This window comes from Lucilia sericata, unplaced genomic scaffold, assembly GCF_015586225.1.
Source record: "Lucilia sericata isolate MDLA Ls3-8-SP2 unplaced genomic scaffold, ASM1558622v1 Contig001771F_arrow, whole genome shotgun sequence".
In the NCBI taxonomy this organism is placed as follows: domain Eukaryota; kingdom Metazoa; phylum Arthropoda; class Insecta; order Diptera; family Calliphoridae; genus Lucilia; species Lucilia sericata.
The window spans coordinates 18,864-37,500 of NW_023995671.1; the positions used below are offsets into that span (position 1 = coordinate 18,864).

General features: G+C 30.8%; 1 protein-coding gene across 1 annotated transcript in view; it reads right to left on the reverse strand.

The window, feature by feature from the left end:
- Positions 1-6,567: 6,567 nt before the first annotated feature.
- LOC119612628 (bromodomain-containing protein DDB_G0280777-like) overlaps positions 6,568-18,637 on the reverse strand; it is a 32,530-nt gene continuing 20,460 nt past the window's right edge. Inside the window, exon 2 of the mRNA XM_037968457.1 lies at positions 6,568-9,574. Coding sequence (XP_037824385.1) covers positions 6,568-8,670 — 2,103 coding nt within the window. The 5' untranslated portion in view covers positions 8,671-9,574. The remainder of the gene's footprint in view (positions 9,575-18,637) is intronic.

Genomic DNA, 18,637 nt, shown 5'->3' on the forward strand with positions numbered 1-18,637 from the left:
TTAGAATAAATATGGCGCCCACAGGACTTAATATATTACCGACAGCCAGAAGGCAATTAGGGCGATATCAGGTTATAGAATTAAATCTAAGAATCTGGATTGTAAGAAATGAGCAAGTCTAAAGTTAGTATGATGTTACGTATTCTGATTGGCACACATCTATACAAAATTGGTAGTGCGGATTCAGACAAATGTAGAGCATATGGAGAGGACACTGAAACTCTGGAGCCCTTTCATTGCCACTGTCAGGCATTCGTCAAAGTAAGATCCAAGTATCTTTAAACTGATGTTATCATCATTAGTCCGCATGTTTTCCTGATATGTATACGAATTTAAGTTTTGCCAGTTTTTGTATTATTATTGTATATGACAGAGGCCACGCCCATTTTCCCCCCCAATATTTATATGAAACATTTTCATATGATAGGAATATATAATATCTTAGTATATCCGATCTGGGGTGTCTCCGGTATGTTAGTTAGTAGTATTTGAGTCTTATTTATCAGATAGTCAGGTAAAAGAGTGCATAACAGGTCCGATAACGATCTAGTTTTGTTTCTTCGAATCTGATGTAAAATGCATCCAGCTTTTAAACTAAGAAATGAATCTGAAATTTGTTACATTTAAATTACTTTCTCTGTGGAAGTATTTGTCTTCTACCCACCTTAAAGAATACAAATCGGCTTAGAATCGTTTTCCGAGTCGATGAACAGATCCGGCTCAGCTATTACACAAATAACATTCAATTCCAAAAATTTCTACACGATTTTGAATTTTCTCACTCTTTTCTACGCTAATTTTCAAACACTCTGTATTTTAATAAACAAATAAATTTTGCTATCCAAACCTTAGCATATGAGTCATATTAAAAAATTTCACAAAATTGGAAATTACGATACAAGTTTATTGTTGTATTTCCATAATTGATAAAAATAAATAATTCTAAACATCTACATACATACTTTTTAATACTTTCATTAAATTTCTCAATATGTACTTACATTTTTGGCATACGATTTTAAACAATTATTTACATTTTATAATTCACTTATTTTTTATATTAAACAATTATTTTTCTAATTATTTTCCTTTAAATTTATGGCATATTTATGTCATATTCCTAAGAAACTTTTAATGTAACTGAAATTATTTTTTAAGTACCGAGAAAATTGTATTTGTTATTTATCTTGTATTACTTTTATTTTAGAATTTTGTTTGTCTTACTCTTTTTTTCTTTTGAAATAATAATAATAATATTGTCTTTATTATTCATATGCAATAATTTGCATATAATTTTTCGTTGTTGTTTTTTTTATTCGCTTTGCAATTCAAAACCCAACTGCAAATTACAAACAAACCGCGAAATTATTTCTTTTTATACCCTACACCACTTTAGTGGGGAGGGTATATTGGATTTGTGCTGATGTTTGTAACATACAAAAATATTCGTCCTAGACCCACCTTAAAGTATACCAATCGGCTTAGAATTGTTTTCTGAGTCGATTAAGCTATGTCCGTCCGTCCGTCCGTCTGGCTGGCTGGCTGGCTGGCTGTCCATGTAAACCTTGTGCGCAAGGTACAGGTCGCAATTTTCAAGATAATTGGATGAAATTTGGCACGTACGTTTGATTTGGCCCAAGGACGAAGCCTATTGAAAATGGTTAAAATCGGTCCATTATTTCACCTAGCACCCATAGAACAGAACCCCCCGAAAAGGGCTTCTGAGCTCATAATTATGCTAAATATACAGATATATCGATAAAATACGGCACAACTAATTTTTATTGAAGTCTTGATGACCCTGCCAAATTTCATAAAGATCGGGCCCCATTTGACCCTAGCTCCCATACAAAGTCCCCTTCAGAAAATTACTTTAATGTCCCAAATTAACTTATAAACACAAATATCGCGATGAAATTCAGCCCAATAGAATATTATGTAAATATAAATATATTGAAAAAATTTTACCAGGCTTGGTCCATATTTGCCCCTAGCCCCCATATAAAGCCTCTTTCAGAAAATTAGTTTTTCATCCATAAATTGCTTAAATGTATCGGAACAAGGGAATATTGAAGATAAATGCTTAATTATGAAAATAAATCACATTTAATATTCATAACTGGTGTAGGGTATCATATGGTCGGCCACGCCCGACTATACTTTCTTACTTGTTTCTTTTCAAACAAAAATGTAAAAAAAGACTCGCTGTCGTCTGTAACCATAAAAAGGCATTATGTAGATACATTAGTGTTGCAAAAGAAAGAATAATTATAGTTGTAAGTGACTAACGGTTACTAAGGGTAGTGGTTTTTAAAACATCTTTTAATATAATAAGTTGTTAAGCTATGTATTCAGATCTTTGTCAGATCTTACAACGTTGGCAGAAAACATTTTCAGAAACTGTTTAATGCTATGTATACACGGTTATCAGATCTTACAACGATGCCGGAAAAATGTTCAGAAAATGTCAACAGTTCGAACACACAATTTTTGTCTTGCCACGTCAGAAAAAGTATTGCCAGTATATTGTAAAACAATAATATTGTCAGGCATTTAACAATCATCGAATTTTATGCATCTGTCACCCGAACCATTGTGAAATTTTCTATTGGCAATATGGTGTATTAAAAGAACATATGCAGCATAATAAAATAAGATCTGGCAACTTTTGCCATACAACAAACTGACAACAGTGTAAAGTGACAGTGAAACAGACAAATTTATTGTCTGAAAATTGTCTGGCAATGAAATTATAAGGTTTTCTTACAACTGTCTGAACTGACAATTTACTCGTTTGACAACAACTTTTCATTGTCAGTACTTTGCCAATTTTTGCCAACGTTGTAAGATCTGACAACCATGTATACATAGATTTATTTCCTAAAAAAGGTGGGGAATGATAACTTATTCTTCAATTATTGTAAAAAACAAATTCTAAAACTTTACATGGCGCTAGTTCGCTGTTATTTTCCAATAATAACAAAACCATCGTGATAAAGTCATTTTCTAAAGGGGGCTTTTTATGGGGGATAGGGTCAAATGAGGCCCAATCATTACAGAAAATCAGCAGTATCATGTATGGGGGCTATGCGAAATAATGGATTGATTTTAACTATTTTCAATAGTTATGGTTATGGACCTTGGATCAAAACTAGAGTATGTACCAAAATTCATAAAATTATCTTGCAAATTGTGACCTGTAAAGTGCACACAAGGTTTACATGGACACACAGACGGACGGACAGATAGACGGACATAGTTAAATCGACTCAGAAAGTGATTCTCTACTTTAAGGTGGATGTAGGACCAATATTTTTGGGCGTTACAAACATCAGCACAAATGCATAATACCCTCCCCACTATAGTGGTGTAGGGTATAATAATCACTCTCTAAAATTCTGTAGTGTTGGAGAAATTAACTTATTCGAATCTTTACTCCTTCGTGTTAATACACTAAATATTAAAATTTTTCTTTTAATTTGCAAATTAATTTTTTCTTTCAATCTTACACTTCAAACGGTTAAAACTACACAGCAAGTGAAATAATTTGAATTCTGAATATTCTTTGACTAACGGATAGTTAATATTTGAAATTTTTTTCAAAAAGACTACAAATCATAACAAAAGTCACAAACTTACACAATTTTTTTTTTATTTTTTTTGTAAATTTACTCAAATACACTTGTGCTCGTTGCACACAATTTTGCCAAACTACCTCCAAAGCTGGATTGTAACTACAATAATTATCCATACTTGGAATGCGAAGCATGTCAACTTTTTTTATTTTCATTAAAGTTTTTTATTTTAGTTTTCAAAGTTTAATAATAATAATAATATAGTGGGAATATGGTTAGTTGAAATGTTAAGGGGAATGGTAAAGGAAATTTTCATAGTTGCACCAAAAGTTGCTGCAAAATTTCATGATCTGAACAACTTATAGGAACATATTGGTAACAAATTGTCATTTTTCCCTTTAATTTTCAAAATTTTTTGCATTTTCAGTTTCAGTTAACGATATGTAATTTACTCTATCGTACTATTTACTACATTGTGTTTAGATCGGCTACGTCTAAAGTGGTGCCATGTAGTATCTCGCATCTAACTTCAAATCAGATGTTTGTTTTTGTTTTTTCTTTTAAGTTTCTTTGTTTCATTTTGAATGTATTTTTAAGCGATTGCTATTTTTTTAATTACTGCAGCAATAGCAATTTTCTTTTGTTGACAAGCAAATGACAATATTTCTGCCTTTTTTTTGCAATAAATACTTGATTTTTACATTCAAAACTTATCGCACGCCCACATTATACTCGCAATGAGAATTTATTTTAATCTAAAATATTTTAATTGGAATATGAATGTCATGTGAAAAGTAGGAAAAATAAACAAATGCATTTGTTGGTCTTTTGTGTGTGTGTGAGTGGGTATTTCTAATGCGTATTTCATGAAGTTGAAAAAAAGGGAAATATTTGGTTTAAGCTGATTAATAGATTTTCGAACTGAACTCCTAAAATATTGTCTATTTATAGAAAATTTTCCATAAATGTTCTTTTTATAGAAAATTTTCAATAAATTTTCTTTTTATAGAAAATTTTGCATAAATTTTCTTTTTATAGATAATTTTCCATAAATTTTCCTTCTATAGAAAATTTTCGATAAATTTTCTTTCAATAGAAGATTTTCGATAAATTTTCTTTCTATAGAAGATTTTCGATAAATTTTCTTTCTATAGAAGATTTTCGATAAATTTTCTTTCTATAGAAGATTTTCTATAAATTTTCTTTCTATAGAAAATTTTCGATAAATTTTCTTTCTATAGAAGATTTTCGATAAATTTTCTTTCTATAGAAGATTTTCGATAAATTTTCTTTCTATAGAAGATTTTCGATAAATTTTCTTTCTATAGAAGATTTTCGATAAATTTTCTTTCTATAGAAGATTTTCGATAAATTTTCTTTCTATAGAAGATTTTCGATAAATTTTCTTTCTATAGAAAATTTTCGATAAATTTTCCTTCTATAGAAAATTTTTGATAAATTTTCTTTCTATAGAAGATTTTCCATAAATTTTCCTTCTATAGAAGATTTTCGATAAATTTTCTTTCTATAGAAATTTTCGATAAATTTTCTTTCTATAGAAAATTTTCGATAAATTTTTCTTTCTATAGAAAATTTTCGATAAATTTTCTTTCTATAGAAAATTTTCGATAAATTTTCTTTCTATAGACAATTTTCGATAAATTTTCTTTCTATAGAAAATTTTCGATAAATTTTCTTTCTATAGAAAATTTTCGATAAATTTTCTTTCTATAGAAAATTTTCGATAAATTTTCTTTCTATAGAAAATTTTCGATAAATTTTCTTTCTATAGAAAATTTTCGATAAATTTTCTTTCTATAGAAAATTTTCGATAAATTTTCTTTCTATAGAAAATTTTCGATAAATTTCTTTCTATAGAAAATTTTCGATAAATTTTCTTTCTATAGAAAATTTTCGATAAATTTTCTTTCTATAGAAAATTTTCGATAAATTTTCTTTCTATAGAAAATTTTCGATAAATTTTCTTTCTATAGAAAATTTTCGATAAATTTTCTTTCTATAGAAATTTCGATAAATTTTCTTTCTATAGAAAATTTTCGATAAATTTTCTTTCTATAGAAAATTTTCGATAAATTTTCTTTCTATAGAAAATTTTCGATAAATTTCTTTCTATAGAAAATTTTCGATAAATTTTCTTTCTATAGAAATTTCCGATAAATTTTCTTTCTATAGAAATTGTCGATAAACTTTCTTTCTATAGAAAATTTTCGATAAATTTTCTTTCTATAGAAAATTTTCGATAAATTTTCTTTCTATATAGAAAATTGTCGATAAATTTTCTTTCTATATAGAAAATTTTCGATAAATTTTCTTTCTATATAGAAAATTTTCGATAAATTTTCTTTCTATATAGAAAATTTTCGATAAATTTTCTTCCTATATAGAAATTTTTCGATAAATTTTCTTTCTATATAGAAAATTTTCGATAAATTTCTTTCTATATAGAAAATTTTCGAAAAATTTCTTTCTATATAGAAAATTTTCGATAAATTTTCTTTCTATATAGAAAATTTTCGATAAATTTTCTTTCTGTATAGAAAATTTTCGATAAATTTTCTTTCTGTATAGAAAATTTTCGATAAATTGTCTTTCTATATAGAAAATTTTCGATAAATTTTCTTTCTATATAGAAAATTTTCGATAAATTTTCTTTCTATATAGAAAATTTTCGATAAATTTTCGATAAATTTTCTTTCTATATAGAATATTTTTGATAAATTTTCCTTCTATATAGAAAATTTCGATAAATTTTCTTTCTATAGATAATGTTCAATAAATTTTCTTTCTATAGAAAATGTTCAATAAATTTTCTTTCTATAGAAAATTTTCGATAAGTTTTCTTTCTATAGAAAATTTTCAAAAATTTTCTTTCTATAGAAAATTCTCGATAAATTTTCTTTCTATAGAAAATTCTCGATAAATTTTCCTTCCCTTAAATTATCAATTATAAAAAATGTAATTTTTCTCACACTTACCTCTTAACATTACGGCTTCTCTTAGCCTGTTGCTGCAACTGAATCTGCTGTTGTTGCTGCTGATGCTGTTCAGCTTCCTTAACACTATCCCACGAATCACCCACACCCGACGAAGACATTTCATCCATACGCTCTTCATCCTCTAAACCAGAATCCTCCAAACTAATATGACAACTGGTGAGCGTTACTTGCTTGCCATTATCGCCCACCTCAATCCAATCGGAGGTGCGTATGCGTGCAGAACGTTCAGTGCCATAGGGCGAGGAGTCGGAAGAACAGCCTGAAGGTGTACGTTTGCGTGGTGAATTTTGGGCGGTTATAACTTTTAAAGATTTCTTAAGTTCCTCTTCAACATCACCATCGGCATCTTCAATATTATCGGCATCAATGTCATCATCATTAGCAGGAAGTTTGTGATGATGATGTTGTTTGGATTTTTGTTGTGGTGTTGAACGTTGTTGTTGTTGATCTTGTTGTTGTAGCTGTTGGTCTTGTTGTAGCTTATTGTTGTTGCCTTTCAATTGATTCTCCAGAGTTTTAAATTGTTTGTAATTTTGAAATTGTTTGTCAATTGTTGCGGATTCTTTAACCGACAGAGGCGACTGTGGTTGCAACAATTGTTGTTGTTGTTGTGTTGTTTGCAAATTTTCCATAGAACATGATCTAGTGCGCATGGCAGCCAGTTCAGAAATTAGCATTTCATGAAATGCAGCCGATTTTTTCTCTGGAGAATTAAAAGCCGATACCACTTGTCTGACATTGCCGGCCGCCGACAATTTGTTAGTATTTTGATTATTCGCAGCTGCTGCTGCTGCTGCAGTGGTCGTGATATTTATGCGCGTACAATTATTATTGTCATTGTTAAGCGCATAATCCTTGGAGGTGGTCACCACTGTTACATTATTTGCATTATTCAGTTTCATAGGCTCCGCCTGATGCTGTATGGCCCTTTCATGTTTCGTTATAATGGTATTGGTGGCTAAATTGGATTCCAAAGCATTTTGTTTCTGCTGATTCACCATTATTTCCGAGAACAAACGTTCGGCGGCATTTTTAAGATTATTTTTGATTTCCACTGTTTTGCCACTTAAATAGCTGCCCGTGGTATTGGTATTCACTGTGGTAATATTCGAACGTGAGGTAAAATTTTCTATAGAAGTTTTAGAGCGTTTAAAGAGATTCACGTGTAGAGTGTTTGAAGAAGTAGAAGATGATGTGTTGGTGTTGGAGGAACTGGTATCGTCCACATCTAAAGTTGCTACGGGAACTTTAACAATTTTACGTGGTTTTGGCAGAGGTTGGGAAGTGGGCTGTAATTGTTGCACTTGTATCTTACCCACTCTTTCGAAATCGGCCTTGCCCAAGCTGAGACGTGTATCTTTTGCCAAAGCGGAGGGTTTATTTTGAGGCGAAGCAGCACCCATAGAGTGGTGGCGATTTAAAGTAACTACACCCTGAGCTGATTGAACAATAACTATATTGTTGTCTTGGCTGTTGTTGGTGTTAGTGTTTTTGTTGTTGGATTTTGTATCAGTTTCTTTAACTTCCGGTTGAGGTGCTGTTATGCGTGGTTTAAAATTTGTGGGCACATCGGGAGCTTTTCTTAATTTTAACGGTGGTTTAGGTGCCTGCGTGCCATTTGCTAATTTAGCTTTGTTGGCTGCTGCTGTTGTTGCAGCCGCTGCCGATGTTGTTCGGGTAATGGCAGTTGTTGCTGTCTGTGTACTGGCTTCATTACGTTTCTCACGTTCGTCTTGGCGTTTTTGTAAATTCAATGATGGTGATTTGTAGATAACCGTGCGACCGCCACTTGTTGTAACTGAAGTAGAATTGGCTGTTGCTGTTGTCGTGTTGGTGTTGCTGGCATTTGCTATTATGGGTTTTTTAAGAATCTGTGGTTGTTCTAGACCTACTTTGCTCATTAAATGTTGCGATTTTGCTGTTGTAGCTGCCGCTGTTGAAGATGTTGATTGTGATGATGATACATCACGTTGTTGTGTTTTTAATAAACTTGATTGTTGTGGTCTGGGGGGTACGGGAGGTCCCGGTTTTTTCGGCTGAGGGGTAGGTATCATAGTTGTAAATGTTGTGGTTGCCATTTTACGTTGTTGGTTTGTTTACCACAATATGTTGCCAGCTCTGACGTCTCTTGACGCTGCTTATTTTAAAGCTGGGCTGACTGGTTTTCTGTTGTTATTGTCGGTTTCTTCCAGTTATTGTTGTTTGTCTCAACTGGGTCTAGCAAAGTGGTTCTTTGCTGTCTTTAGTCTGTGCTTTAGCAAATGCGAAGTAAAATCATAAACCTGTCTTTGTAGGTCACTTCTACTTCGTACACTTGTCTCCTCTCCTCACCTTGTTTTCTGCTGCTGCTGCTGCCACTATTACTGTTGTTGCTGTTGCTTGTGTTATTAATATTATTATTGTGGTTTTTGTAGCTGTGACTCCAACTCACTCGCACGCTCGTTCCCTCAGTGGCTGTCTTTCAGTTTATTTGTTTGTTTGTTTGTCTGGTTGACTCGTTTGATTTCGGTAAAAAAACAAACTCTAGTGTTTTTGTTTTAATTTATGTTTAGCATACTATACGTTGTAGACAACAAAAACAACAACGAATTTTTACAAACAACTAAATCTGGTTTCATCTTAGCTGTTTCTACTACAAACTTATTATTTAGTTTTTGGACCACATTTACCCAGCTTCAAGCTTTCCAAAGCTACGTTTCAATAGTTTTTCTTGGTTATTATTACTACGATTTTGTTGGTGACAAAAAAAATCTCATTCAGAATATTGGCATTTTCTTAACACTTTTATAAAGTGGTTTTATATGTAAGAGGAGTTTTTAACCAGAGTCATAAGTTCTAACTCAGGCTTTTTTTTTACAGTTGGTGGAATTTTTTTTAGCTGATTTTTCTCTATACAATACAGGTTCATATAGTGTGTCTTACTTTTTTTTCGTTTAAGAATGGCCTACAAACGATTATTGCACTTAACTCGTTTTCATTGATCTACAAATAAAATAAAACACAAATGAATAAAAAATATTTAAAATTAAATTGCAATAAATTAAATGACACTTTTGTTAAAAAAAGAGAAACAAATAAAACACAACAACAATAAAAAAAATTATTTCAAGGATACCAAGTAAAAAATTCATCAAAATTTTATGATCGTGAATATTTATTAATGGTATATGTTTTTCTTTAAAATTTAATTATAAAAAAACAATAGCGATTTTATCTTTGAAATATGAAAAATATTTAAATTTTGTCTAGTTGCCTAGTTTTCTTTTATTTCGACAGCTGCCAAAACTCTAAGCAAATGCCTTATTTAATTAATTATGAAATTTTTGTATTCAACTGCAGTTTAATGCAAATTGTTTAAACATTTTATAAATTAAATCAAATTAAAATGCCGAATGTTTTTTTTTATAAAATATAAATATGTCAAATTTGACAGCTAGTTGACATGTCAGTTATGTTATTTAGAAATATGTAAAAATCATTTTATATGCAAATCATATTAAATATATATATCAAATTAATTTAACCAAACCACAAAAAAATACATGTTTTTTATTATTCATTCATCTTTTCAAATGTTTTTCTTTTTACCTCAATGGGTTACATTACCAATATGTCAAAAAGATGATAAACAAATGATTGCCATTTTGACAGATTTTAAATGACATGAAATTTAATATGAACTATAAAAAAAAATTAAATAAAAATAAAAAAAAAATAAAAAACATAAATGTGTTATTTTTTCATGGTGCTGAATTTAAATTTTTTTTGTTAAAAAATTTTTCTAATTTGAAACAAATTTTGAAAAGTCTTGATTTTCAATTTCGTCTTTCTAGGGGGTACAAAGACCTCTTGAACGTCCATAATTCACTTCTAAATACTGGTATCGTCACGAAACTCGATATAAATATGATGATGATTGGTCAACAAAGTTTGAAAAAAAGTCGAAACCCAAGGACAAAAACTCCGCTTAATCCGAATCTGAATTTTTAAATAATCAAAAACTCTAGTTTTTGCAGCATGAAGCAGCATGAAGAAACTTTAGTTTAACAAACAAACAAACAAACAAACAAACAAACAAACTAACTAACTAACTAACTAACTAACTAACTAACTAACTAACTAACTAACTAACTAACTAACTAACTAACTAACTAACTAACTAACTAACTAACTAACTAACTAACTAACTAACTAACTAACTAACTAACTAACTAACTAACTAACTAACTAACTAACTAACTAACTAACTAACTAACTAACTAACTAACTAACTAACTAACTAACTAACTAACTAACTAACTAACTAACTAACTAACTAACTAACTAACTAACTAACTAACTAACTAACCAACTACCTAACTAACTAACTACCTAACTAACTAACTAACTAACCAACTAACTAACTAACCAACTAACTAACTACCTAACTAACTTTGGGGAATGCTCAATCCCATAGGCATTCTCATCATCAAAAGACTCCCCCAGTACTTTCCTTAACCACTTAACCTCTGTTGTAAACTCCAACACACTCAACCATGAAGGATTATTGCCGATAAATTGAAGATTAAGGTATTAACAGTTCTTCGTTCTCTATATCCGTCATTATTCAAAAAAACACTTACAATCCCTCTCATCTTTCAAATACACATATCCGATAGTACATCGGAGATCAAAATCATACAAAATCTTTTCATTATCAGCTCAAATCTAATATTTTATTAATATATCCTTTGGTTTGTAGCGCTCCTAGTTTCTAACTAGGTAACTGAAACATAACCCGAAAAGCCACCAAGATAAGAAGGGCCTTCAAGGTAACATGCCCCCGGGAGATATACATATCTCATCTAAATATAGATAGAGATATTTGAACCTAAATCAATAATGCTTTTATTTTATGGCAAATACTACAATGGCCGATATCATCTGGAAGTCAAATTTGTCGACTTTAAAATAAAGATTTAAGCTCTGTTATATCTTTATACCTCTTCGAGATATATTAAGCTACATCAATATTGCCTTTATTTTACAAAAAAAAAAAACTTCAATGACCGATATCTCAATAAATACAAGAGATGTTTAAACCATTTAAAAAGTATTTCTAGATTAAAAATTTGTTGGACTGTTTTATAACTTATTTTTTCTATTGACAAACATACTAACATAACTATACGTAGACAATTAAACATATATAAACTTAGATTAAAATAAAAATTAATGCATTTTGAATTAAATTGAATTGTTATGAATCGTATGCGCAACACTAACTGCATTGCGACTGAGTTGTGCAGCCAAGCGGCATAAATGCTCACAAACATACATACATACACATACATATTTTGTAATCGAACTAATTTCATTTCTGATAAATTTTTAATTAACCCACTTAACGTGTAAAACGTTACCAATCATGTAGAACAAAGAATATGTGAGAATATATTCAATTTTAAGCGAGAAGTATGTTTGCAGACCTCATATTAGTTTCCCCTAAAAGAAATTTGTTGTTTTTTTTTCTTCACACCAGATGGTGGTAATTTTAAAGATGGTTTTTAATTACAAATGATAATATTGATTGTTATTATCTTAATAAGCGCTTAGTGTTGAAAGATCTTTAGGAAAGGGGTTTTTTTGTTTTGTTTCAATAAATTTTAATTAAAATATCATTGTTTAGTTGAGTTGGTTTTAGAATTTAATTATATTGATATATTTATTTGATAGGCGTGAAAAGTGTTTATTAATTAAGTATTAAAAATAAATAAATTAAATATTGAATAACAATTGACAGCCAGAGAGCGTGAGTTAACTTTGTTTCATATATGTACATATGATTGGGGTTTTATAAGCATATAGTATTCTTGGCAAACACGAGTATGTCAGATTCTTAATTTACGGCCAATTTTTTTTTAACCAACTGCGCCATAAATGTAAATAGAGGAGACAAAGTTAAATAACCTGCCGAGTTCGTAATTAAATAAATAGCTTTAGCTTTATGTGATAAATACGTTTGAGAATGCTGGCAATAAGCTTTTGTTGCTAATTCAGGACCGAGTTGTATAAAGTTTATTATTTAACAGAAGATTTGATATTGTTTTGGTTTGATCTTCTGAATATCTCAAGCGAAGCCAAATATCTTGGCGTAATTTTAGACTCTAAGCTCACGTGGAAACGTTACGCTGACAGTTGATTGAAGAAGACGTTCTACATACTTATGTATGAAAGAAAACCTTTGGGAAAAGATGGGGTCTTAAACCATACATTGTGTACTGGATGTACACCGCGGTTATAAGACCTATTTTTACCTACGGAGATCTTGTTTGGTATAGAGCGGCGGATACCAAGACTTACTTCTGTATTCTAAACAAGGTACAAAGATTAGCATGTCTTGCAATCACTGGCTGTTTCAGCTCCACCCTCTGGCTAGTCTAGAGACGATGCTAAATATACCTCCCTTTGATATATATATCAAATGTATTTCTACTAAATCTGCTCTACGATTAAAACAGTCGAACGGACAAAGGCATGATCCTACAAAAGATAGGTAGGCCAATCATGGGACAGGAAACGGACTACGTACTATTGACACTGAATTTTAATAGGTCATTCAAGACCAGAATACCGACAAAGGATGATTGGGTCGCGAACACTGTCCTAAGGGGCGACGTGATCTCAATATATCGGGAATTTTCTCCGTAAAATTGAATCTTCTACTGTTTCTTCGACTACCTCACACCTGCACGGTCCTTCAGGCAGAGGCAGATATGCCATCTATACAGCGAGAAGAATCCGAGAACAAAATCACCACAATTCGACTATACATACATATATACTTGAACAGGTTTTCATCAATCAAGGCTCTTAACTCCAATGTCTTATCAATTCTATTCAATCATTGGCACAACTGACACAATATCACGTTGAGTTGATATAAGTTCCAGGACATGAGGGCATCCGGGGAAATGAAAAATCTGATGAATGCGCAACCAAAGGGTCGTCCCTAGACTTAACCCTTGCGCAAAGGGATATTCACACTCCCCTGGTGACCCTATCAAAATTGATAGATGTCTGGGCTTTGAGTGAGACGGAACTCAGATGGTCAACCTCACCACTTGTAGAATATCGAGATTGTTCTGGCTTTGACAACGGTTAGGTCTAGGACTCCCTTGTCTCTTAGTAAGAACTCGGAACGTATGGGCTACCCACATAATAGCTACTGTAGAAGGTGTTTGTACGAAGAAGAAGTGGAACCTTCTATGTGACTGCCCAGCCTTACAAGAGCACAAACTACTTTATCTTGGTTGAGCTCTTTTCCATGATCTGAATTGTCTCAGAGATGCGTCACTAGTAAACATGATCGGTTTTATTGGAAACACCGGCTGGTTTTCACGGAGAACGCAAGAAGCAAGTAGTCAACAAAATTAGGGAGGGAACCTTTCTCTCAACATAAGGGAATGGCAATTCTAAGGGTATCGCAATGGGCTACAAGGCCTCCGTTATCAAGAATTTCGCAATTTCGCCAAAAATTTATTTTTCTGATATTTAGCTATAATTATACCCTACACCGTTATAGAGGGGAGGGTATTATGCGTTTGTACTGATGTTTGTAACACCCAACTAAATATTGGTCCTACATCTACCTTCAAGTATACCAATCTGCCCAGAATTCCTTTCTGATTCGATTTAGCTATGTCCGTCTGTCTGTGTGTCCATCTAAAGCTTGTGAGCACGCTACAGGTTGCAATTTTCGCAAGATAAATTTGGCACATACTCTTCTTTTGACCCAAGGACGAAGTCTACTTAAAATGGTTAAAATCTACGTCATAGAAATAAATCTTTAACCATGTGATCTAAGTCATAGAAATAAATCAGATTATAGGAAAAGAAAGCCGTTTTATTAAATTCAGTTAGAATCAACTTTTTAATACATAATGTAAGATATTATAAAGTCGAATATGACCGACTACTTGTTTCACATAAATTGAATTGTACGTTTATTTTTTCACCTTTCGTTCATGGAAAACTATTATTATTTGCTTTTAATCTAAAATTTAATTATTAAAACAAAATCAGGAAATTGTAATTGTCAGTCCGAAAAAAATGCATACGAAAACTGAATAAAAGGATGTCCGTACGATTAAATTTAAATGTCAGCCACTTGAAATTTTCATTATTTTTTTCTTTCTTCAAACAAAATGGTTTAAGGAAACAATGAAATAAAGTGCCCGCTGAAGCTGTCTTTCTTCCTAAAACTACAAGTGTCAGTAGTAGTAGTGGTAGCAAAAGCAAATACGCTTAAAAATCAAATGATTGACCTCCTACAATAGAAATTTCGCATTGTTTGTATTTGAATTTTGAATACATAATCTGGAAAAGCAAACAAGGGGAATTCATCAGTAACACAATAGTGTAAGAGAGTTAAAAACATGGATCGAGCCTTAACTGAAGACAACAAAAAAAAACAATGAAAAACGTAACAAACAAATTGTAAAACAAGCAAATCAACCAACTGCAAACATACGTTCACACATACTAGATAGAGATTACATACATTGTATGTATGTATAAGTATGTAATTTATACATATGAACCAGCTATCTAATGTATATGATATCTAGATACAAGAGTATAAACATACATAGATACAAACATACATCCATACCTACATACATATGTATCTACCCATGTACATACATACATATGTATGTATGTATGCATATTGTAATATTGATAAACAACTAATTCGTAAAATACAACAAGCACAACAAAAAAAGAAACACTTTCCAAATTACAACAACCAACTAAAAATATACACACAGACTCACACATCAACAAAAACAAAAATCTATCGAAAGAAAATTAGAGAAGCACCTACTTATCTGGTTTTATTATTTAAACTAAAGTGAACAAAATAAATATTAAAAAAAAATACTGAAAAACTGAAAACATACTAAAAAAACTACATCAAAAACAACTACAACTTATAGAGCGATAAATTACAAATAAATTAAAAACAACAACAACAAAATCTAAAAATATACACACATTTACATACATACACTCATTGAAAAGAAAGAAAAAAACCTTTCACTAAAAAATCTACTTAATAAACAAATTTATTTTATTTAAATAAAGTAAAGTAAAATAAAGTTAAACAAAGAAAACACACAACAAAAGAAAAACACTGTTAATTGTATGGGTGTAATGAAAAATTAATAACACACCGAAATTCAAAAAACAATTGTTAACAATTTTCAAAAAAAGTGTAATAAAAATTATTAAAACAAAACAACGACTCATTTCAAAAACAAATTTTAAATACATATTCAAATCTTAAATAAATCGCAAGCGAATTTCAATTAAGTTAACAAACCTATTGTTTACTTTTTCCACCTTATTTTTATGGGTGCTATTCCGTTACTTTAAAATTGCTATTAAAAGTTTTTTTGTTTTAAATTTTTTAAAGTTGAACTTTTCACTGCAAATTTAACCAAAATCTATAGGCTAGTCTATATTCCACCACATAATATAATCCATAATATAATCCTCAGTCTAGTCTATAGTTTAGTCTATTGTTCAGTCTATAGTCTAGCCTGTAGTCTAGTTTATAGACTATAATCTAGTCTATAATCTAGTCTATAGTCAAGTCTATAGTCTAGTCTATAGTCTAGTCTATAGTCTAGTCTATAGCCTAGTCTATAGTCTAGTCTATAGTCTAGTCTATAGTCTAGTCTATAGTCTAGTCTATAGTCTAGTCTATAGTCTAGTCTATAGTCTAGTCTATAGTCTAGTCTAGTCTAGTCTATAGTCTAGTCTATAGTCTAGTCTATAGTCTAGTCTATAGTCTAGTCTATAGTCTAGTCTATAGTCTAGTCTATAGTCTAGTCTATAGTCTAGTCTATAGTCTAGTCTATAGTCTAGTCTATAGTCTAGTCTATAGTCTAGTCTATAGTCTAGTCTATAGTCTAGTCTATAGTCTAGTCTATAGTCTAGTCTATAGTCTAGTCTATAGTCTAGTCTATAGTCTAGTCTATAGTCTAGTCTATAGTCTAGTCTATAGCTCTAGTCCTATAGTCTAGTCTATAGTCCTAGTCTATAGTCTAGTCTATAGTCTAGTCTATAGTCTAGTCTATAGGTCTAGTCTATAGTCTAGTCTATAGTCTAGTCTATAGTCTAGTCTATAGTCTAGTCTATAGTCTAGTCTATAGTCTAGTCTATAGTCCTAGTCTATAGTCCTAGTCTATAGTCTAGTCTATAGTCTAGTCTATAGTCTAGTCTATAGTCTAGTCTATAGTCTAGTCTATAGTCTAGTCCTATAGTCTAGTCTATATCTAGTCTATAGTCTAGTCTAGCCTATACTAGTCCTATAGTCTAGTGCTATAGTCTAGTTATGTCTAGTCTATAGTCCTAGTCTATAGCTATCTATAGTCCTAGTCTATAGTCTAGTCTATATCTAGTCTATATTCGAGTCTATAGTCTTTCTAGTCTATAGTCTAGTCTATAGTCTAGTCTATAGTCTTAGTCTATAGTCTAGTCTAAGTCTAGTCTATAGTCTAGTCTATATCTAGTCTATAGGTCTAGTCTATGTCTAGTCTATAGTCTAGTCTATAGTCAGTCTATAGTCTAGGCTATAGTCTAGTCTATAGTCTAGTCTATAGTCCTAGTCTATAGTCTAGTCTATAGTCTAGTCTATAGTCTAGTCTATAGTCTAGTCTATAGTCTAGTCTATAGTCTAGTCTATAGTCTAGTCTATAGTCTAGTCTATAGTCTAGTCTATAGTCTATCTATAGTCTAGTCTATAGTCTAGTCTATAGTCTAGTCTATAGTCTAGTCTATAGTCTAGTCTATAGTCTAGTCTATAGTCTAGTCTATAGTCCTAGTCTATAGTCTAGTCTATAGTCTAGTATAGTCTAGTCTATAGTCTAGTCTATAGTCTAGTCTATAGTCTAGTCTATAGTCTAGTCTATAGTCTAGTCTATAGTCTAGTCTATAGTCTAGTCTATAGTCTAGTCTATAGTCTAGTCTATAGTCTAGTCTATAGTCTAGTCTATAGTCTAGTCTATAGTCTAGTCTATAGTCTAGTCTATAGTCTAGTCTATAGTCTAGTCTATAGTCTAGTCTATAGTCTAGTCTATAGTCTAGTCTATAGTCTAGTCTATAGTCTAGTCTAGTCTAGTCTAGTCTATAGTCTAGTCTATAGTCTAGTCTATAGTCTAGTCATAATCTAGTCTATAGTCTAGTCTATAGTCTAGTCTATAGTCTATAGTCTAGTCTATAGTTTAGTCTATAGTCTAGTCTATAGTCTAGTCTATAGTCTAGTCTATAGTCTAGTCTATAGTCTAGGCTATAGTCTAGGCTATAGTCTAGTGTATAGTCATGAAATTATGAGCTTTATTCAAAACCCCTATACTTGTAATTACCAGCACACTGAAACTATTATAGTTATGTACATACATAAATAATTTTTACAATATTTCGTTAATCACTTTTCATATACTTTCATCTTTTCTAATACTGTCATATTTATTTTTAACAAATTTTATTTGCATTATTCTAATTTATAAACTCAGATGAAAAAAAAACAACAACACAAAACTATGAATAATTCTCGTAAATGCCTACAAAAAAAATCTTGCTTTTACTACGTCTAAAACTAAGTGAGTCATGGATTTTTTTAGTGAAAAATTTTAAAATTCATTCTCAAACTTAAAAAAATACAGTTGTCATAGCAAAATCATCATCCATATTATTTGGAGATACATAAAACACGATAACACAAAATAATGCCAATGTACAAAATTAAAAAAATAAATAAATACAAATCAGAGATGGTAAATTTACTATAAAATGCAAACAACTGCATCTAATCAATTATATGAAATTGCAAATAAGAAAATTTAAAAAACCTCAATACTTAAAAGATAAAAAATTAAAGAGATAAATAATTAATGCGAATATTTGTGTAAATCGTTGATGTCTCATAAAATTAGGGTTGTCACAGTTTTCTACTTATTAGCACTCTATTTAAATAAAAAAACATTACATTAAATACAT